Raw genomic sequence first — 20,985 nt, 5'->3', positions numbered from 1 at the left:
CGGTGCTTCAGGTATATCCCAGATTTTCCTTGTCCGAGCGTGCTGATCGAATCTACTAGCTGACCGCGATACATCCATCTGTTGAAAATGTGCCGTAGGAAGACAATTCTGCGATCTTGCTCTCGAGACAGGACATACACTCACCCTCTTCGTGCGAAACGCCAACAAACTTCCCGCCTCCCTCTGCGATCATGACGCAGTCGCAATCATCGAGGGAACCCTCGATAACGAATCCTCCCTGGAAGAAGTATCAAGCAAATATCCAGAAAGATAATTTGAAGGGTGTCTCAAAAGTCAAACCTGAATAACTTTTCAAAAATGTTCCAAGGGATGCTCAACAAGACATCTAAGACAGCTATAAAACAAGTCAGTCCCTTAAAGCGATAAAATAGTTACGAGGACTTATATCAAACAAACAAAACCGGCGATTAAGATCGAGGACAAACAGATACCATTACGATTAGACTTTGCTATTAACTCATGCCTTGATTTATCTTGGATGCCGTTCGACCAGTCCCCCTTTACCCAGACGAGCAGCACCAGTGGTCGTTACCGCAACAGCCGTTTTTCCCTCGCCCAGGTCGAGATCCCCGGCTACACCCCTCGTGCGACTCATGAGACCTGGACCATGCAGCGGCATGAAGATTTTTTGAGAGAAAAACATACTCGAGTCCTCTCACCAGGTGCCTCTGTAGTGGTGGAGCCTGAGTTTTACCACACCTCGAGATTCGATTCAACTCTCAACTTGGAGAAACAGGTATTCCGCTACATGGTTGACCTCAACATGGACCCTCGCAGCACATCTCGCCATCGAAGAATCGAGTGGCCCACGCTAAATCCGACCATCCTCCCTCATCTCGCTGGCGGCCCTCTCACCCAACGCCCGGCCAGTGCACTCGCTCCAATCCCAGAGGCAGCTGCAGCTGTCGTTCAGAAAGAGATCTTGAAATGCGACTTCAAACAAGTAATCATCGCCGACCTCAATATCTATGATGAAGCCAGTATCAGAATCCCCCATTTGGAATCCATCCTGCGAAACTTGTGGTGGCGTGGCCGTCGCCAGTCGGCGATCTGGGTCCTCTTCCAGATCTTGGTCGCCCGAGGATTCATCGATCCAGCATGCCTGCAACGTCCCGTCGATTTGCTTCGCAGAACGCCATCTACCAGTCTTGTCACTGGCCTTCTTGGCTGCTTCAGCGGTGTACATACTGACGTGAGCTTGGCATTCGACGACAAAATCTCTCTTCAGTCGGTTGAATGGGCTGCAGATGTTCAGTGGTAAGTTCATTGTCTGCCCCCTCCTATCATTGCTTTGTTATACTACCAAAGTGCATTCAATTTTCTCTACAACTACTAACTAATATTCTCAATTTCAATTACTCTAGGCTAGCTACCATGATTGTCCGTACCGGTATGGAGCTAGACAACCTCTTCGACACGATTGCCGCCACGAAGATCTTGGGGCAATGCGACGAGGAAATACTGGCTTTGTATCGACTGATGTACCCAATTGCCGAGCTACCAGCTGAAGGCCGTGAAAATGAGCGAGAAGGAACACTGCTTCCGAGTGGTGAGGTTCCGCCTTCGAGAAATCTTTTTGCCTTTTGGCTGCCACACGGCGTGAGCGCCAACGACGAAGCTCGCAACACTCAAATTTCTTCCTGCCTCGCTCGCTTCGACGCCATCGAGAAAGCTTACCGTCAGACGGAGGAAATTCCTGAGAATGATCCTGTTTTCACCGGAGACCCCGAGGAAGGAAACCGCACTGGCGCTTGATTTCTATGCATGGTTGATTCTTTCAAGGGCTGCTCTTGCTGGATTCATTGCGTCTCTGCTTCGACTACCAATATCCTTATGACTCTTTGCTACTTGGCGTTACTTTTGTTTCATTCTACAAAGGGATTTATCGCGTTATCCTTAGGGGCTACGGCTGCTTAGGTGGGACTCTTCATATCTTTATGACTGGTTGCCCTGAAGGTATTGGCTTTTTGTTATTTTGCAAGGAGAGTGGACTGGCTATCTTTGTCGACCACGCTGGTTGGGTCTACAGGACTCTTTATCTGCTTAGTCACTATAAGCAATTCAAACGATTGATGAACACTACTGCGTCTGTAGTCTGAACGGCTTGAAAGTCATTCTTGTAACATAGAATTCCACGCCATACTATGTGAATGGACCTTCTCTAAAGGGGTTCTGACTAGATACATGTGCCATCTACAGCCATCCACGCAACCAAAATCCTACCACTACTACCCTGTATAAGGATTATCAAGATTGCAAATACAAAAATTCAAATCTTTATTCCGATGCCACACTCCACCTATTCGGCAAAATCAGGCTTTTCTCTCAACTTATCTCAGAAAGCCAACAATCCCAGAACATAAATAACATGTTGAACTTCAGACACCCAATAGTCTATCTGCGTGCCGCTATCCTTCCATCCACTCGAGGTCGGCTCTTGAACAGGCAGAATCCCCAGTCCTTGGGAAAAAGGGACTGCGTGGTAGATTGGGAGCCATCTCCGATATTCGGTATATCGAGAAAAACTGATGAGGAATAAGTATCATGCTCGATTTTGTTTGAAAACACTCACGCTCATAGGGAAAGGGAAACAGTAGCAACCCCTTGTAATCATGACATGGAGCCATTTCCGTTTCAAAAGCAGTTTTCTTAACGCCGCAGCGTGCATTTCCAGAATTTATAGTCTATGGCCAATACCAGGTTCGGCGTCAGAATATCGTCGTTGTTGGAAAATTGTCAGCTTCTTATGAGGTTATGTGGGCTGCTGTGGACGGTCTGTTGGTGAGCAAGATACAGTTCATTAGGAGCCAGCCAGCTAGCTAGCGGCTGTAGAGGTGCTGGTAGCATGCCGGGGGCAGTCCGAGTGTTCCTGGGATCGGAACAACTAGACCACAATTCTCAGGTATTGCCACGACTTTAGTGTCGACTTCGAAAGTCAATACTGGACTGGCTCATGCCCACCTGCTGCCAGAAGTATTTCGAGAACATCTCCGGATTCGGCTGTAGGTGTACGGGTGTACGGTACTTCTCGAACTTGATGTCTGAGATAATTGGGGACTTGTGGTGGTCGAGTTTCGAAGTGCCCTTGGATAGATAAGGGAAAATGACACCTGGGTATCAGTTTTGCCCAATTTTATGCAAGACCCCACGAGTCCCCGATCATCCATCCGTGCTCTGGATCTGTAGCTCCACAGAACACCGGGGTGAATGCAGCGCGCTTTAAGGGAGAAGCCTCCACAGCCATAGGTGCGTCTCCTAGGGCTTCCACCTGAGTAACGAGCAACTGATGGTCATAGACCTCCCTGTCAATTTTGAGGGGTCAGATAGACCAGGCTCATGAAATCGCCGTGTGTGAATCGGAGCCCCGACTAGGGCTTCTCTCACACCTTTCGCTTTCCAGTGGTCTCTTAGACACCCCTTCTTAGCATTTGGGTTTCCTTTTTGCTTTGACAGATTTTCTCCCCGCTAACTCAGCCAGCGGGCTCCATGTTGTGAAGCCCAGGGGTCAAGGTATCGGTCGAAGGAAGACACGGAAACAGGGCTGCGCTGGGCGATGGAGGCGATGGAGGCGATGAAGAAGATGGAGAAGAGGCTTACCTTGAATGAAATATGATCGGAATAGATAGAGAACGCATGAAATTTATGAAGACAGAGGCAATATAGAAGGGTGGTCGTACGCTTCGACAAGACCCTTGGCGCGATCTTCAACGGTAAGAGAGGTCTTCAGCTGAGGGGCAGTCTTCTTGTTCTCTATTGCCCAAGTCGGCAACGCGCATAGCTTAGTAAATTGGGGGAAATATCGAGCTATCTCCAGTGGATGGGCTATATAGACGTGGTCCAGTTAGTTGAAGAACCTGGAGAAAGAAGGCTGGATGTTAGAATCTTTCAAGTGATAGAAACCTGATTTGGATAGTGGTCATGTGTAATATGGTGAGAGTTACCTTGCCAAGCATTGCCAAAGATTATATTATGAGGAAAAATAAAGTTGACGGTAATGAGAGAAGGTGGAAGTTGCGGTGCCGCGGAGCAAGCTTATATACACAACCCCCCGCAAGAAACAGGGACAACCCACTGATGGAGGTTGCCATGTTTACTTCCTTTGCCAAATTTTTTATGACTCCTACCATTCTATTTATTTGTTTCCTTTGGCTTTCACTCCCCACCAGTTACAGGGTCTGTAAGTTGGTGGTTGTGAGTAGACGACCCTTGGCCTTCCTGCATCGATGTTTCCATACAGCCGGTTTGCTTCACCAGCGCTCTCCGGCATCTTTTTGAGAGACTCGGATGTGCCTTCATGGATATAAGAGAAAACGACTCGCTTGTACCGCCGAATGGGATATGGACCCGCCCTGTTGGTAATTTGCAGCAAGATATGAAAGTCCGGCGTCACAAGTCCCGTTTGAGGATGCTTCTCAATTTCTGGCACCGTTACTGCGATCTTGCGTGCTCGAGTAAATGTAGCAAATCCTGCAGTATCATTGCCTTTGTTGTCTGAGGAAATGCCTTCCAAAGCTTCAATATTGACTTTCGGGCCCATGCCGAAGAAATGGAATCCATTGACGTCGCTGTAGAGCATCCAGGTGTATTCCAGGTCATCGCCAGCGCTTCCATCGTCGGCACAATAGGTCCCACTCGCATCCAGAGTATGCCTTTCGCCAGGCTTGACCTTCAAGATCAGCGGCTCCGTTCCAGCATGGCCATTGACATCAACAACCGGTGGATGGCCCGCCTTGGTGAAATCGTCCGTAACTGTCCAATGCATTCGTGCCGCAAAATCATCCTGAACAGCATCCCTCCATCGCCAAATCGTCGCTCTGTGATCAGTATGAGGCTTCCCATCAGCTCCAACAACACCAAAGTCATGAGCATTATGGAAGTGATTCCCATCGATACCATCTTCCCAATCGGCCTCACTCTGCGGCCTAATATACCGGCCACCCCAACCGCCCCAATTAATGAAATCCCGGTAACTCAATCCATTTTGAATCAACCATAGAAAAGACGGCGTATCACCCTCCATGCCAAATTTCACCTCGGGATAAGCCTTGACTCCGAACGGACCAATGCGGATGTGCTCGTTTAGCCATGGGTTTTGCACCTTTGTGTGATCGACTCCGTCGCCAGCACTGGCATTCATGCCTAGCCAGCTACCCTGGCTATATTGATTCCAGCCGTGCAAAGAAACGATGAAGAAGACACCGGGATACTTGGCACGAATCCATGCCCCGGTGTCATCTTGGTCGGAAATGGAATAAACACGCAGTTTGGCTCGTTCTCTGGCAGCTAGGTCCTGCGAAGATGTCTCGGCGAGGTATTTGAGTGCTTGAGCGAGTGTGTTCACACCACCCCAGACAGGGACATAGAGTGGTTCTTCGGATTCTTGGAGGGCGGCTAGCAGCCGTTGCGCGCCTTCGCTATGGGGCTCTTTCAACGCTTTTTTGCCGTAGACCTGTAGATAGAAGTGTGAGTTCAAGATCTCTCCAATGATGAATTCCGATTAGCAAGGTTCAGATACGTACCCTTGGCCCCGATGTCACTAGCGAGAGAAGGTGTTCGGTAGACGGGTATTGACAGCTTGGATGCACATGTTTATTCAGGTTGTCAACAACGTCGCCATATGCCGTGATGATGCGACGAAGTTCTTCTGGATGGGTGCTGGAACGCAACCAGGTAGATGTCGTCGCGCATATACCGCGAGTCTCAAACTCGTTGGAATATAACAGGTATCGAACGAGTGATTGCGAGTCGTCGGGCTCGTTCAAGACGTCTGTTAGAATGAAAATGCGGGGCTTTTGTGCGAAAGTGGGGAGTTTCTCTAAATCGACGGTCATTGTGAGGGTTCCGGACAGTTGAAAAACAAATAAAGATGTTGGGAATTAGAGGACTATAAGATGGAAATTTGCCTCTAACTTCTCGGAGGGTCTGCTCCAGGTCAGTAGACTTGCTCTGACGAAATGTAGCTGCCTCCGCCAAGTTCAAGCCTGGGCGCAGTCAGAGTGGTAGAGCCCAAAGAGGCATTCTTAACCGCCGGCAGTCTATTCGAACAAAAGGAACGTATGCAGATAGACACTAGGTAAAACTAATAATCAATAACCAAGGGAACAAGGGACTTCTTGTACGGATTTTTATTCCTGCATATTGACCCCAGTGGCTTGCTACGGGATATCATTTGAATTACAGCAGAGCACTGGGACAAGAATCAGAGTAGCACCATTATGTTTCGAGTCATCAATTGGACTCATGGATGAATTGAATATTAGGGTATCATAAAGTATCGTCACAGGAAAGCCCGGGAATCATCAAACGCTTTTTTTCGTAATCATACATATCATGGCGAATGGATATGATCGGATTTATCACCACGTCCAACGATCGTCGCCCGGTAATCGTGCGTAAGACACTGTGTCCCAGGGCCATATCATGTCGTATTAACATGATAAGCCTCACCACTGTATCTTTCGCTCTCCGACCAGGCATACGTTCGTCGAACGTGGTGTTGAAAGCCAATCACATCATATTCGCCTGATAGCTTCCCCATCCTTCCCCTCACTCCTCAATCTCGTACTCCTCAGTCTCCACCTTGAAAAACTCCGATACCTGGCGTCCCTCCTGCTCCGCCCAGGCCGGGTCGAGGATGAACCGCAACGGCGCATCACGACCACGGCTACTCTCCCCGCGGCGGTCTCCATTGGCGGCAAGCGGCGTCAGCGGGTGGAGAGGGCGCTGACGGGTGCCGGATTCTTCGGCAGGAGCAGGAGTCTCGGGGCCGTTGTACCGTGGGAGCTGCTTGTCCCTGGCCTCCTGGTTGAGTGGGATGCGGACCTTCAGGAACTGGTCCGCAGGGAAGTCAGGGCCAACGGAGGTCAAGGCACGGCTGTGGGTGTACAGCTCAAGGAGGTCAAGGAGGGTTTCTAGAGGAAGTGTCAGTATATCATTTGAGACGTCTCTGCCATTGGAACAATCATACCCATCACCTCCGCACGGCTAGTACGGAAAGTTTCATAATCCGCGCCAGACTCCAGGGGTTCGTGCTGATCCAAAAGCCGTTGCGCAAGCTCGAGGCAACTAAATGCCAGGGTCATGGTGGTCTGCTTGAGTGGTGCAAAGGTCCTGTACAGATCCATGGAGATTAGGTAGGCCAGGTGGGAGACTTGTGATTGCGGGGGAATGTTGTAGGTGAACTTGATCAGCTTGGCCAGGAGCTCTTGGGGGTGGCGGGTAACGAAGTCAAAGCCAGATGCCTCCAGCATGAGCCGCTCCAGGCCGATGACACCACGGGATTGGGCCTCAAACACCTGAAAGACGTGTCAATATACTGTGTGTTTGAGCCGGGATTGGATTAGAGGGTAGCATACCGGATTATCAGGAGTCAGAAGCTCTGCAGGAGACGCCTTCAAGTTGTAGGCCGCGCACACAATCTCTCGGGACTTCTTCAGCGTGTCCTCAATCTTGCATGCAATAAACAAAGCAGCCGCGGCAGCATCCTGTGGTAAAGGTTAGAATGAGGGGCAAAGAAAGACAGGTGAGAGACATACGACGTAGTTGAAGTCATTGTCTGGGTGCATCAGTCGGAATTGGTGATAGTACATCACCGCAGTGTTGAAAGTTCGGACCGGACTGTATATGTGGTTAGCATCTCGTCACTTGTAGCTCTTTGGCAAGACCGTAACATACAGGTGGAGTGCCTTGCGCACACTGTGGATCCAGTTGACACCCGACAGACGAAGTGACTCCTCGCGAGAGCGACTCACCCCCATCGCGTCGAAGCAGGCTTGGATTTTCACCTCAGGAATGAAAGCCTGCGTTGTCTGGGTAAATGATGGGTGAATCAGTGGAGGATTTGGGTTGCTGGGACGGCTGCTAGGACCAGGCACAAGGCGTGAGTCCCGCTGCTCTTCACGCTGCTCATCACGTTGAGTTCGTGCCATCTTCTGCAATTGGGCTTCTTTTTGTCTCCCGACTTCGTTAAGGTGAGAAACAAGCTCAGAGACCGATGGGTATCGAGATAGTGGAGCCATGGCCGATAAAGTCACGTGAAGATAGGCGTAATACAGGAATAATGATGATCCGGAGAGAAATATAAGGAAGAAGATTAATCCGAAGTTGAGGGATGAAAGGCGGAAAAAACTCGGAAAAAGTTCAATCCGAAGTATATATAGGTATAGAGGAAGGCAGGTACAAGTAGGCTGCCAAAAAAGGAAGGCACATCTTTAAAATATATGCAGGCTATCTAAAATGGAGGGCAGAATATGTGTGGTAGAAGGTTACATAGTCCAAGGTATATGTGGGGTATCAAAAACGGAATCATGAGTCAAGAAGTCATTCTTACAGCAAAAAAAAAGGAAACTTTCACTATAAACAGTAATCATGGGACAGAGACAAGACAAGAGGCCAATTTCCTTATTATGGTCGGTCTACGGAACACCACGACCGGCCCTAGTAGCCTTGGCCAATTCACTCTGCGCTGTATTATCCGCATAGCGCTTATAGATCGGGAGATAATACTCCATTTCGCTCGTCGTCTCTTGAATACTCTTCCGCTCCTCAATAGCAGACAGCCACTTTCTCCATCTAGACCACACTGCTTCATCCGATCCACCCTGTCCCTCAACCGGAATCCCCAATCCACCACTCTTGAATTCGTCAAATACCCACAAGCGCACCGCCCATGGCGCAAGTACAAGGTCGGGCAAGCTAACCTCGGAACCGAGGAAGAACGGTCCCTCAGGATGCATCTCCTTTGTCCAGGCTTTTAGGTGGCCTAGGAATTCTTGTCGTGCTTCGTATAATCCTGCATCGCCCGCTGCATTTTGAGCTTTGGCGGGCTGGTATTGCAGGAATCGGTGGAAGGACGGGATGATGCGCGAGGTGACGTAGTCAATCCAGATTCGGGCACGAGCGCGCTCGTAGGGGTCCTGTGGGAGGAAGTGCGGTTTGTGGTTCGGATATGCTTCTTCCAGGTACTCGAGGATCACTGTTGACTCGTAGAGTGGTCGAGGTTGTGGGCCGGTCGGACACGAGAGTGTTGGAACGAGGCCGCGGGGGTTGAGAGAAAGAAGGGATTCTGGTTTGTTGTATGGATTGACTTCGATGTATTGGTAGGGAATCTGCTTCTCCTCGAGAGCTAGCCAGGCGCGTTGCACTGGAATGGTGATCAGTTGCAATGTTAGAATCAATAATGTTGCAGTATTCAACAAGCATACCAAATCTGCATAAGGGTCAGCTAGATACATATCAAGTCGTCGCAGGTCTCTACTCACGGACAGAACCATCCCGCGTACAACTTCAGTGGCTGTTCTGCGCGATGCTTCTCAACTAGCACTTTGGCGAGGCCGGTGGCCTCTGGGTGGACCTTCGAATCAGGGTGAGGAGGCATCTCGAAGCAGATGATAAGATATGACTTTGCAAAAACTAATTGAATCGAAAGGTAGAATCCTAACCTTATAAATCACATCGTCTTCCTTTTAAATCAGGATCTCCACTTTTAGATTTGTAATCGGCAAGATTTATGCAAGCGGTTAACTTTGCCTATGCTTGAAACAAGCTCAATTATTGGGTCAATTAATTTAAAGGTAAATTCAAAACAAATCATAGGAAACTGCGGGGTCAATAAGTGGTTGATCGCCCGTTCTACTTCCCCTCCTTTGGCTTCGCCGTGATTTCAAATTGACATCACGTCATACTAACAACACACCCAAGTCTGAACAACCCCATCAACAGTCTAGTCTGAACTATCCCACTTTAAAAATGGTGTATAAAATCTTTACCCCTGCTGCTAGAGACTGGGGTATATCCTCCCAAGCATATTCATGCCCAAGCACCAACAATGCTCATGCAAAATGCCCCCAAAAACACCAACAAACAAGCATAAACCCTCCGTCTCCCATAAAGAATCCGCCAACTCTCATCACTGAGGAAGTCCTCAGACATCAATTCCACGAGGGAAGCAAAGATCAACAATCCAGCGGAGATAGCGTTCATGACACCGACCAAGAGAAGGCCGACTTCTGAATCGGGACTGTAGAGTGTATGCGTGGCCAGGCCGATGGCCTGTCCGATTGGGGTACTGGGATATTGTCAGAATGATTTCCCTTCATGGATAATGGGTAATATGATATTTGTGTCTAAATAAACAACTTACGTGCATCCATATGCCAGGGACATGATCCAGGGTTGAAGCTGTCGTTCAGACCAGGGGAGCGAAGCAATACGTGAGCCCAATGCAAGGCCTTCGAAGGTTTCTATGGCGTTGATCGTCAGCTTTTATCAACAGGATGCTTGGTGGAAGGAATTTGAACACACGATGGAAAACGATGGCAATCAGCAGAATCACAAACTCATTTCCAATCGAGACACTGAGTGACATGCCGATGAAGACACTGTGGAAGAGAATGCCCATCTCGAGAAGATACACCTGCATCGTCTCTTTCTTCTGCTTCTGCTCTGGGGTCAATTCGAAGGAGGAGTGCTCATGTCGCTCGATGTCTTCATGGATAGCTCCGTTATCTTTCTCCCGATGAGTCTGAATTTCGGGGGCCGATGCGACACGGACTATTTCCTCGGAACCGTCTCCAACTCGGTTCATAGCCCTGCTAATACTTGATGACCTTCCAATTAATGGTCCCATATCCCGTAGATGAGCTCTTCCATCAAGCGTAGATAAATAAGAACTTTGATCCGGAAATCGACCGGGATCTCTCGTCCCCGTCATCCCAGGTGCTAGTCTCCCCGACGACTCCTCTTTATCAAAACCAGACGATGGGCCCGGCTTAATAGGATCGGACTTCCCACCCCGACAAATATGCTGCGCGGGACTAAACACCATTTCCGCCAAAGTAACAATAAATATCCCACCTAGCGCAATAGCACCCGGCATCGCCGGGTAATCCGTCGTCCAGAAATGAGACAAACAAGGATCGCCCAGTGACGTAAACGCCGTCGGAAGAAGATGCACAAAGGCAGTAGCAATCAGAACGCCTGTTCCGAAATGACTGACGAAAAACAGGAATGAAGGTGGGATACGTAAACGAGGGAATCGCGTTGCTAGAATTGGAAATGCGCAGGCGATTGTTGATGTTGCTAGGATGATGAATAGTGCGGCGACGTGTAGGGGGAGGTCATATGTGTCGTCGCCGACGCCCCCGGTTGCGCATTTTGATCGTTTCATTGGTGCTGGGCGTTCTTTTTCGAGGGATGTTTCGGTGATAATGGGGTTTTGGTTGAATGTGAGATACCCGCTTAATTTGCTGGATGAGATGAGTACTGAAGCACAGAGTACGGAGAGGAGCCATAGTGCCCATCTTTTGATTGTCTGGTGTGGCGGAGGATCGGTTGAGTATTGGTCTTTCTGGTAAGCCTGTGGGCTAGCCTTGGATGGAGCGGAATGTCCTGTCCGATTAATTAGCACTTGAAGTCATTGCAGGAAAAGAGCTGTCCATACCTGACAACGTCAGGGACATCCCGCGTCCCCAGTCGAGCGAGTCCCCCTTCTCAGGTTCCTTAAATGGCGGAACATCCTTCCACTTAATGCCTCCATGTAATCCAGAAGGCCCTCCTCTGTCATCCTGATTCTCGCGGGCATTCACAATACCATTGAAGTCTTGGCACGTGGTCAAATCCGGAGCGAGGCGCGGGGGATTCTGGTTCCACTCGTCATGTTCGAGAGTGTCGTCCGTTCGGGAAGGGCAATTCATAGTGATACAGTATTCAGATTTGCCTTTTGGTTTATTGGATGTATAGACTGAATAAGCGACAAGCTTACATGTTAACAGAATCTTCTTTTCACCGACTTTGACTCCCAAGGCAGCCTCGATTCCTTGGGCTTGGCATCGAGTGGACTCCGGCCCGATTTGGCTTGGCAGAGGACCTTGGGTATCCTCCGTGATCCGTTCAAGATTGGAATCTGGAAGGGAAAGATCTTATTCTGCAAAATGTGCTGAAAAGTCTCTACATGCTATTTCTGGTTTAGACTCGCATACATTCCTTCACAAGTATCTGACGACAGTTGTGGCTCCTCCGATATTCGACATAAAAACCTGAGCGGACAACCCATTTTCTGAATCGAATAGTCTCAAGATGAAACCTCTTGCATAAGATCCCAATCATTCACTGTCCGTCACTGTACTTCCTCAAAAGCTTCTGCATAATCGACACCGCACCAGACCGGTACCCACCACCAAAGATTGCATGGTGATTCAAATGATGATACCTAAATCCAACAATCAGCACAGTACAACTTCCAGTCCGTATCAATCAATCAATCAATCAATCAATCAATCAATCAATCAATCAATCAATCAATCAATCAACCCAAGAAACCCAAGAAACCAAATACTCACAACTCATACAACCTAACCCGATCCTCATACTCCTCCACAGGCTCCGTCCTCGGCACAATCCGATGATAATCCTCAAAAAACCTCCCCCCAAACCCCCCAAACATCCCCATAATCCCCAACTCAAACTCACTATGCGCATAACAAGCAGAAGGATCATAAACCACATCTCCCACCACCACCTCTTCCTCTTCTTCATCTCTCTCATTCCCATTCCCAACAATCCTGCCCCGATCAGCATTCCCACTCCACAAATCCCCATGCACAACAACAGGCTGAAGCCCCACCCCTTCACCGTGGATATTATACCCCAAATGCTCATCACCCAGTAACCGCGGCACAACAATACGAGCAGTTTTCTCAACGAGATCCCTCAACCCTGCATCCCGACCATTCCGTTTCTCCGACGAGGCCAGGATAGTTAGAAGTCGTTCGTTAGCGTAGAAATCAGCCCAACTATCATAGAAGGTATTCGACTGTCTCGTGTCCCCGCAGAACGTCGGTACGGGGAACCCGTATCTGGATCGACCAGTAACGGGATCGACGGGTGCAGGCGTGGTATGTAATTTGCCCAATCGATACGCCAGACTGTTCATTTCATCACCAGAAGACCCTCGGTTCCTAGAACTGCGTAAATCGAGAAACTCCGTTGCGAGAAAGTACCCATTCTTCTCGTCCAGCGGACCCCATGCTAAAGCTCTAGGACAGAAACCAGGGACAGCGTCGGCGATAGCGTTGAGGGATTCGTATTCGCCGTGGAACATTTCTTTTGCGGCAGGGCCATCCTGGGAGGTTTTTATGAAATATTTTCGTTGTTGATGAGTGTTGGTTTCGGATGTGGTTGTTGCGTTGAGGATAGCTGTGCTTGTGAAGCCTGAGCCTAGGCCGGATGAGTCGAGGGTGCAGTTTTGGGGGTCTGTGGGGAGGTTGAGGGCTTTGAGGATTGGGATTGGGACGGGGGACATTGTTGCTATGGTTTGATTGATTCGGGGAGTAGTTGAAGAAGATGAAGGACTGGATATTGGGGTTGGATGAGAAATGTCAACAAGAATGAATACTTGAAGGGGTCCTTGTGACTATGACGTGAGTTTCTCCACAAAATTGATAAGATAAGGTGATGATCTGATTTATCCGGTGAGCAAGCACCTTACTGGAAAGAGGAAGTGTGCTATGTGCTACACAAAATAAATATTTCCTATCTAAAGCACATTTTGAAAATGAATATACCCGCAAACGGCTTATGCACAGTTCAAGTCTTAATGAAGACGCCCATGTCCAGTTCCTACCTTCAAAATCAGTATCCAAGCAAAAAACAAACCCAGGGCTAAGTCAACGAGTTCATGAGATGCACCGCAGTCTTAGTACGCTCTTTCACGTCCAGATCCGGATCATTCTGAAGACTGGCCAGACGGTCTACAATCCCCAGAGCCTTCAGCTGGCTGGCCCGCTCTCGGCATCCGTCGCGATCACTCGAGTCCTCCACGTAGATGAGATTGATGACTACCCACACGCAATTGAGCCGGACTTCACGGTTGGAGTGGTTGAAGTAGTTCGTCAGCGAGTGCAGAAGATCGGGGTGCGACATCAGCAGCTGTCGATGACGTGGATGACCGGCGCCGAGGTGGATGATCAGGGCGCTGACGGAGCCTAGAATCTCAGAAGGGACATGCAGAGGACGGCTGGACGCTTCGCGACGATGAGCGAGCTGGATCGTGCGCGGGCGGAGATTATTGGCGAGAGCATTGAGCAGCTCATCCTGTCCGATTTCCTTGAATAGGAAGTCGATCATCTCAAAGGCACCTTCGCCGCAGATGATATTGCGTAGCAAATCGAAGGTCTGCTCCTGGACTGCGATATCATCTTGGCGAGACTGGGTAGACTGCTCCAGCGATCCATGCAGAACGAGCTTGCGTCGGCGCCTGACATCTGGCAGGAACATATCCAAGCTTATCTTTGACGATGGCATGCTGTCGGACATCTTAAAGTCTTCGCCTAGCTCGCCGGAGTCCTCCATGGGATTGAGAATATCAACCTGTTCGCCAAACGAATTGGCACGGCCCATGGCGATTCCTGAGCTTTGTTCCATGTCCTCCTCCAATCCTCGCCGTGCCAAGGCGCTGACTTGATCCTGGCTTATGATTTGTCGGATCCAAGCTGGGGTGAGAGCTTCGATCACTTTCATTCTAATGTCATTTTGTGAGTTGTAGACCACATGCTTGAGTGCCCACAGAGATTCAATTCGCAGCTTGGTGTTGGATGAGCGGGCATGCTCGCAGAGAATCGGGATAATGTCGGCCGAGATGATTGCCTAGTTCTTTGCGTTAGCATGGGTACGCTATACAAAAGTTTGCTGTGACTGACCTGTTTCATGGGACTGAAATCCAGCGCCAGATTACAAATCGCTGCCGTGGCCGCAATCTGAACCTCCAAATCGGGATGCTTGATCAAAACAAATAGCGGCTGGGCAACACCAGCATCGATGAGGCTGGTCCTCAGCACGCTGACTGATCTGGTCAACATCCGAGCAGCGCCACAAGCAGCCAAAATTGTCGGCGTGGGATTGCCGTCCGTGGCTGAATTCTTTGGCATTGAAGCAGCATCAGCGGGAGCATCACTAGGCCGAGGCTTGAGCGAGTCGATGATGTATGGAACCACGCCATTCTCACAAACCGCCTTACGGTACTCGTCCTTGAATGGGACAAGTGCCGCTAGAGCCTTCAAGATACTCTCACGGTACCGCATCACATGACACAGAGTGGGCGAGTACCCAGGAGGTCCGAGCCGGCAGTCCGCCGACATGGACTCGGGATCCCGAGCTGGGCCATCGCCTTCCGCATACCACATTGGCCGCAGGCTCTCCGGAACGGGGTTATAAGTCTCTTTCAGCAATTGAGACAACCTCTTGAGTGCATTGCCATCGACAGCGTGTTTCTGAAGATCTTGATCATCCATGACCAGATTGGCCAATACGGCCGGGGCCTCCTCTTTCAAGCGCTGCGTTGGTGTGATCAGACCATCGTCGCAAGGGTCATGGTCGTCTGGTATTTCAAAGTCCTTGTCCAGCATGCGAAGGAGAATTGGAACCAATAAGTAGCTGAACATCGGGACCCGATGCTTCTTCGAGAGGCCGAGGCGGAAAAGAACCGTGACCAGCCGAGCAGCCATCAATCGCACCATACCTCCCTCGGAGCGGAGAATACATAGTAGCCACGGGACGATGGAGTTTTCCTCCTCTTCCGGGGTTGGCGTCTCGGCCAGCGAAAACGGCGTAGGGAAGGAGTGACTATGGCGACGCTGAGAGCCACCATTCCCCAAAGGCGGGAAATTGGCGGAGTTTGGTGATGATCTCCCATGCGCTAAAGGGACTGATGGTAGCAAAGTATCGACTGGATTCGCGCCCGTGTTACGCGGGACCGCGGAGCCGGACAGGTACGTCGATCCCCAGGGACCCTTTCTGATATCCGATGAAGCGAATCCGGGCACTTGTTTGGGAAATACAGTAACAATTCCCGGTGAAGACAGAAAATGTTCTGCCCGCCATTTCGACTGCTCGATGATTACCGTGACTGCACGAAGTATAGGAGCCAGGCGTGCGGATGTCGGGGCTGGGGCTGGAAGTTCCCCCAATGCACCAGCGTCTTGTAGACTATCTTCAGCACCGGGGAGGACAAAGCCTTGCGCCACCACAAAAGAGGCAATCTTGACAGCCAGGGCATCCAGCACCCCGGATTCTGCCAAGGCCGTCTTGTGAATCTCTTCCGTGCATAGCTTTCCGATCAATGTAGCTGCCAGCTCAATACAGGCCCGACTGCGCGCAGAGCCGTAATCCTGCGCAATGATCCGTCTAATCGAGTTAATGTTCTCGCCTGAAAAGACCAAATCTGCCAGCCGGGTGTCTCGGGGCCATTGATCTTGGCTTTGCAGTGGCAGTCGGTCTGCAATGGTATTCAGGAATCGCAGGATCGGGAGAGTAAACGAGGGAGGACAATCTGGGGAAGATAGAATGGCGAGAAGGGTTGGAAGGATGTCGCTGGCGAAGATAGGAGCAAGGAATGTTGGTCCCCCTGTTCGGTCTGATAAGCTTCCCTATCTATAAAGCGATCATTGTTCCCGTCAGATTTCAACGTACCTTGTGCCAGGCTGCCAGCAATCAGGATAGCCTGGAGACATGCTTCAGATTCGTCGGAATTCTGATAGAGTGAAGGCTGGTTCAAGGCGGCCCCATTGGACTCTGTTCCGCTAGCTTTCCCCGGACGTCGCGTGCTAAGCAACTGCCCCAAAGCTGGAATGATGCCGGCCGCCACATAGGTTTCTTTGCGCTGATCATGGCCGATCAGTTCATTTTTCAGCGTTCGCAGCAAAGGAACTTGTGTGGAAGCCGACTCCGAGCTCTGGAGCTGCAGCAGAATCGGCGGAGCAACAGCTCGTGTCATCGTCCGAAGACCACCGTCTCCCAAGCGGGGAGATACGCTCTCACAGAACCTCTCGCACTTGTAGTATCACTTTTGATGGGAATCTGAGAGGGAGAAGGCAAAAATCGGCTTTCTCTGTGCTTCTGGTATATCAGCCTCGGTATCGCAGGGTCGCGTGGGCAGCTGTGGCAAGCCGTCGGGGTTGCAGGGCCGGAGGAGTTGGCAGTAAATGGGTCTTGTCCGGATTCAGCCAGTCGGGGGAGAGAGGTCGCGTGGATTCACGGCGGGGCATTGGACAACGGGTGTGGAGGATGGTTTACTTGATAGGCGATGATTGGAAATGCTATTGCAATGGGACCTTCCTTAAGCTTGCATAATTGATAGCCAATTTGACGATCAATCGTCTAGCTCCCCTGTATCATTGATGGCCTCCGACTCCGCAATGGCCGGAGGGGATGACTTCGCGGTTACGTAAGAAAGGCGGGAGAATTGAGACCTGAGGCAGAACTCATTGTCGGGCGATTCAGGCATCTCATTTTAACAAACTAACGTTAGTTAAGTTAGTCCAGTGCTCCAGCCATAATATTCAGGCATCGAAATGCAAGACATGCCTATTCAACGCTTGTTCAACTTGGTCTTAGTCTCTTTAGTCTCAATCACAAAATGATCTCATCATCTCAATAGTGAGACTAAAGACCATACCATCAGTAATTAATCCCCGCATACGGAGTACATGATACGACGCGGTTTTGAGCGTCCAAGCCACTGCCAAGCCCATTCTCGTAGTTCTTTGATGAAGTCCATCAAAGTTTGCCATCGTTTTTCTTCCTCTATTACCCCAACACATTTATCACCCTGACTGCCGAGATTTCTTGTACTGTCATGTCTTGTCACACCGAGGCTGTCCGGTCGGTTCGGGGCGCGCCCAACCAGTCAGCAGACTCCCCCGCCTTGCAGGAGACAGACTGGTGGGGCTCTGGAAGAACCGGCACCGCTTTTCAATACACTCCGCTATCGTATGAAGGTTACCAATATTACATTCCTGATTCTAGACTCGGAGTAGAGTTTAGGGCACTTCTAGTAGGAGAGGTACCATACTACCATACACTACTGTACACAACCCTGTCCTCCACGTATTGGCTGTAATAAATTACCTCATGGCCAAGCAGGATTTTTCCAGCAGGTCCCGTATTATTATGCCCTACTTTTCCACTTCTCTCCCTCCTCTCTCCTCCTTTTCGTATCCATCTCACCCTTTTTTAGGAGGATATAACTTCGATGTGATCCCATTTCTTCAGTTAGCGTGAGACCCCCCGGATTCGACTTCCTCTGGTCTCTCCCTGTCTCTCCACTTCCCCTATCACTTGCCTCGCGAGGATGAGGCCGTGCGCCAGCACCAATCCAGGTCCGCAGCGTCAGCGCCCCGTTGACTCGTGCGCCCACGTGGTGCCATCGTGCACTTTGAGCGGTCGATATTTGGATTGCAGCATTCCAATCCTCCAAGCTTCGAACTAAATCAAATCATCAATCTACCCTTTTCCCCCAATAATCTGATCGACGGGATACCCGCTTTCCAGAGCGCGTCCCCTTCGCTTCTCCCCCAGTCATGTTGGCTTCCTCCCCCTCGCCCTCCTCCGCGGCGTTGCGATCCCCTCACCCCCATCCGCACCCACACCCACTTCCTCATCCAGCCGGAGCTGCGGCGCATTATGATCCCTCGTCCGCTCCACAATTCAATAGTCCTCGCTCATCACGCCTGGCCATTGAGGAGCTGCGCTCGGCCTTAAATCGCCATACCGTCGATCCTTCCTCTCCTGAATCTCCTGCATCGTGGAGACGGCGCGTATCAACCGTATCAACGGCATCCACCACCGCCTCTGTCGATACCCTGGCCCCCAGTTCCGCCTTGGCTCTCTCTTCCGGTCCTTCAGCCGCCACTCCTGCCACTGTCCCTCCTGACTCTGCAGCCGCGACTGCCCCCGTGAATATTCCGACCCCCGCCGCCGCACCTCCTACATCTGCTACTGTCACAGCCACCGCTCCCTCGATGCCCGCCCCGGATAGTTCGGGGTCCAACAAGCGCAACAGCCCGAGCGACCATCACCCGTCGGATGCGACGGCGCCGGCGGGGTTTGCTCAGGATGGGGAGGCTTCACAGACTAAGCGTCAGCGGTCCTCCCGACAAGATGTCAAGATCTTGCCCGCCCAGTACGAGGAAGTTGATCCTCGTGACTTGGTGGTGCTGATTTCCAGCATGCTGATGGAGCTGATTCGCTTCAATGACAAGATCCCCCTGCATCAGGGGCGCTTAACTCGCTTCCACTCACGTTCGCCACCTCGGATCTCCGTGTTGGATTACCTACAACGTCTGACAACTCACGCTACCCTTTCGCCCCCAATCCTGCTGAGCATGGTGTACTATATCGATCGCCTTTGCGCCTTGTACCCGGCTTTCACAGTCTCCAGTTTGACCATCCATCGTTTCCTGATCGTCAGTGCGACAGTGGCTAGCAAGGGTCTTAGTGACAGTTTCTGGACGAACAAGACATATGCGCGAGTCGGGGGTATCACCATGAACGAGTTGGCCATGCTAGAACTTGAGTTTTTATTCAAGGTTCAATGGCGGATTGTGCCTCAACCAGAGGTGCTAGAGGACTACTACCAGAGTCTGATTGACCGATGCGATGGCTTCGAAATCGAGCGCACCAGTACAAATCACAGCACTGCACCAACAACCTCGACAACGGCCGCCAACACTCCATCAGCATAAAGGGGTTTTCCTCCGATTGATTTCGTCTGGAGTACAATACCCGACCGCGACCCTCAACCCCTCTCACTACATCTATCCTCCCGCATTGGAGTCCTTGGGCTGGTCTCGAGTGCCTCCCCGATGCCGGAGCTGGCCCTACGATTCATCATCCACCACAACTTCTCCTTCTTCCTTCCATCCTGATTTGCTTTACCCACCTGATCTTAATGAACCCATTATCTTGCATTCCAGGGAGGGCGTTGTTTTCAAACAGCCGAACCCGCCATGCTCGTGATCTGTCCAGCTAGTCAGGAGACACGCATTACATGGCGCGGTCACCAATAGAAGGGTTCTATCTTAGCATACCCATGGCGGGGCGGTGATTTGTATCATGTTTATAGCGGTTCATTTGAAGCGGATGATTCTGGCGTTTTCTGTCTTTTTATGTTTTATGGGATGACGAGAGTGTTATCTATGACCAAATACCACAAAATTTTCCCGTTCTTTGATATGATTCTGCATTCATTGTAGATATTCTTTCATCCAATCAATTTTTAAAATTTTCGTTTGTCCAGTTCATCGGAATGATGATGCTCCGTACTTACAGTAGTATTGTAGCATAGCCCCTTTAAAAATTTTGTTCAAACTAAATTAAACTTTTTCCTTTGGCGCGGGGTGCCGCCGAGCAATCGGCATCTCTTACTGACATTCCGTTCCGTTTCCAATGCTAGCATGGGAGAGAACCGGGGTTGGCCCGGGATTTGGAAACTGTATTATGCACAATATGTAGGTTATAGGTGACAGATCTAGATTTTGTTGGGGGTTGTTTCGTGGGGAGGGTCTAGGCTTGTGAGAGCGCGATTTTGGAGGGGATGACGCGGTTTCTTAGTCCGCAACGCCATATGGAAGTACAGTAGGGTGTCTCGTCTCGAGGGGAAGGGTTTTAATATATTGGTGGGCAGTATACAGTGCTTGTTTGAGTTTGAGTATCTAATTTTCTTTTCTTTGCGTCTATACATTCAGCAAGGTATATCGGATATAGATGGAGAATGAGATGGGATGAGAGAGCTCTGCTGGCACAACCCTGTTTGCCTTTCATCCGATACTCATGTGACCTTGTTGCTTATGAGAGGGTTGCTGTTCTAGTCTCGGATAAATAGCCACAGTGCTACGAAGCTAATAAAGATGAAAGGCTATGAGACATTAATCGTTCCATTCTATCTTGCTTTATTCCTTAGGTGGTGGATAGATGCTTTCATATAGCCCTTTTTATCTTCTCTTCTCATTCTTGTGAGAGGTTTAGACAATATTTATTGCAGGTGATCTATCTTCTCTGCAATATTGCAAGTAGTGGCTCTTATCATGCAGAAACACTCGGGCGGTGGTCAAAAACCGGTTTACGTTTAAGGCATACAGGATACTGCCGCGAGGACTAGCTGACATTGAATGCCGGATAACTGCGTTGCTT

The 20,985-nt window shown here is 50.1% G+C and overlaps 9 protein-coding genes across 9 annotated transcripts; 2 read left to right on the top strand and 7 right to left on the bottom strand.

Moving 5' to 3' along the window:
- Positions 1-499: 499 nt before the first annotated feature.
- N7473_000479 (uncharacterized protein) lies at positions 500-1,776 on the top strand (the record flags this gene model as incomplete). The annotated part of the gene is made up of 2 exons (XM_057146419.1): positions 500-1,278; positions 1,386-1,776. 2 exons carry the CDS (start codon positions 500-502, stop codon positions 1,774-1,776), a joined length of 1,170 nt encoding a protein of 389 aa, XP_057014305.1.
- Positions 1,777-3,486: 1,710 nt separating this feature from the next.
- On the bottom strand, positions 3,487-3,974 carry N7473_000478 (uncharacterized protein; the record flags this gene model as incomplete). The annotated part of the gene is made up of 3 exons (XM_057146418.1): positions 3,487-3,613; positions 3,699-3,799; positions 3,963-3,974. 3 exons carry the CDS (start codon positions 3,972-3,974, stop codon positions 3,487-3,489), a joined length of 240 nt encoding a protein of 79 aa, XP_057014304.1.
- A 179-nt stretch (positions 3,975-4,153) lies between these two features.
- Positions 4,154-5,852, bottom strand: N7473_000477 (DUF1593 domain-containing protein; the record flags this gene model as incomplete). The annotated part of the gene is made up of 2 exons (XM_057146417.1): positions 4,154-5,470; positions 5,541-5,852. 2 exons carry the CDS (start codon positions 5,850-5,852, stop codon positions 4,154-4,156), a joined length of 1,629 nt encoding a protein of 542 aa, XP_057014303.1.
- A 715-nt stretch (positions 5,853-6,567) lies between these two features.
- N7473_000476 (putative cyclin) lies at positions 6,568-8,039 on the bottom strand (the record flags this gene model as incomplete). Its single annotated transcript, XM_057146416.1, has 5 exons — positions 6,568-6,932; positions 6,989-7,316; positions 7,377-7,505; positions 7,557-7,638; positions 7,696-8,039. The coding sequence occupies 5 exons, from the start codon at positions 8,037-8,039 to the stop codon at positions 6,568-6,570; spliced, it is 1,248 nt and encodes a 415-aa protein (XP_057014302.1).
- A 396-nt stretch (positions 8,040-8,435) lies between these two features.
- On the bottom strand, positions 8,436-9,397 carry N7473_000475 (uncharacterized protein; the record flags this gene model as incomplete). Its single annotated transcript, XM_057146415.1, has 2 exons — positions 8,436-9,229; positions 9,286-9,397. 2 exons carry the CDS (start codon positions 9,395-9,397, stop codon positions 8,436-8,438), a joined length of 906 nt encoding a protein of 301 aa, XP_057014301.1.
- A 431-nt stretch (positions 9,398-9,828) lies between these two features.
- Positions 9,829-11,714, bottom strand: zrfD (putative plasma membrane zinc ion transporter; the record flags this gene model as incomplete). The annotated part of the gene is made up of 4 exons (XM_057146414.1): positions 9,829-10,087; positions 10,163-10,262; positions 10,324-11,409; positions 11,462-11,714. 4 exons carry the CDS (start codon positions 11,712-11,714, stop codon positions 9,829-9,831), a joined length of 1,698 nt encoding a protein of 565 aa, XP_057014300.1.
- Positions 11,715-12,003: 289 nt separating this feature from the next.
- On the bottom strand, positions 12,004-13,321 carry N7473_000473 (putative fructosamine-3-kinase; the record flags this gene model as incomplete). Its single annotated transcript, XM_057146413.1, has 2 exons — positions 12,004-12,229; positions 12,360-13,321. The coding sequence occupies 2 exons, from the start codon at positions 13,319-13,321 to the stop codon at positions 12,127-12,129; spliced, it is 1,065 nt and encodes a 354-aa protein (XP_057014299.1). The 3' UTR covers positions 12,004-12,126.
- A 153-nt stretch (positions 13,322-13,474) lies between these two features.
- Positions 13,475-17,174, bottom strand: N7473_000472 (armadillo repeat protein). Its single transcript, XM_057146412.1, has 3 exons — positions 16,486-17,174; positions 14,718-16,420; positions 13,475-14,664 (listed from the first exon to the last, which is right to left on the bottom strand). Exons 1-3 carry the CDS (start codon positions 16,787-16,789, stop codon positions 13,681-13,683), a joined length of 2,991 nt encoding a protein of 996 aa, XP_057014298.1. The 5' UTR covers positions 16,790-17,174; the 3' UTR covers positions 13,475-13,680.
- A 1,200-nt stretch (positions 17,175-18,374) lies between these two features.
- Positions 18,375-19,538, top strand: phoB (regulatory cyclin phoB; the record flags this gene model as incomplete). The annotated part of the gene is made up of 1 exon (XM_057146411.1): positions 18,375-19,538. The coding sequence occupies one exon, from the start codon at positions 18,375-18,377 to the stop codon at positions 19,536-19,538; it is 1,164 nt and encodes a 387-aa protein (XP_057014297.1).
- Positions 19,539-20,985: the final 1,447 nt, after the last annotated feature.

The sequence above is a fragment of the Penicillium subrubescens genome (genome assembly GCF_028828155.1).
Source record: "Penicillium subrubescens strain IBT 31985 chromosome Unknown utg000001l_segment0_segment0, whole genome shotgun sequence".
Taxonomy (NCBI): domain Eukaryota; kingdom Fungi; phylum Ascomycota; class Eurotiomycetes; order Eurotiales; family Aspergillaceae; genus Penicillium; species Penicillium subrubescens.
This window is presented reverse-complemented; position numbering and strand designations above follow the sequence as displayed.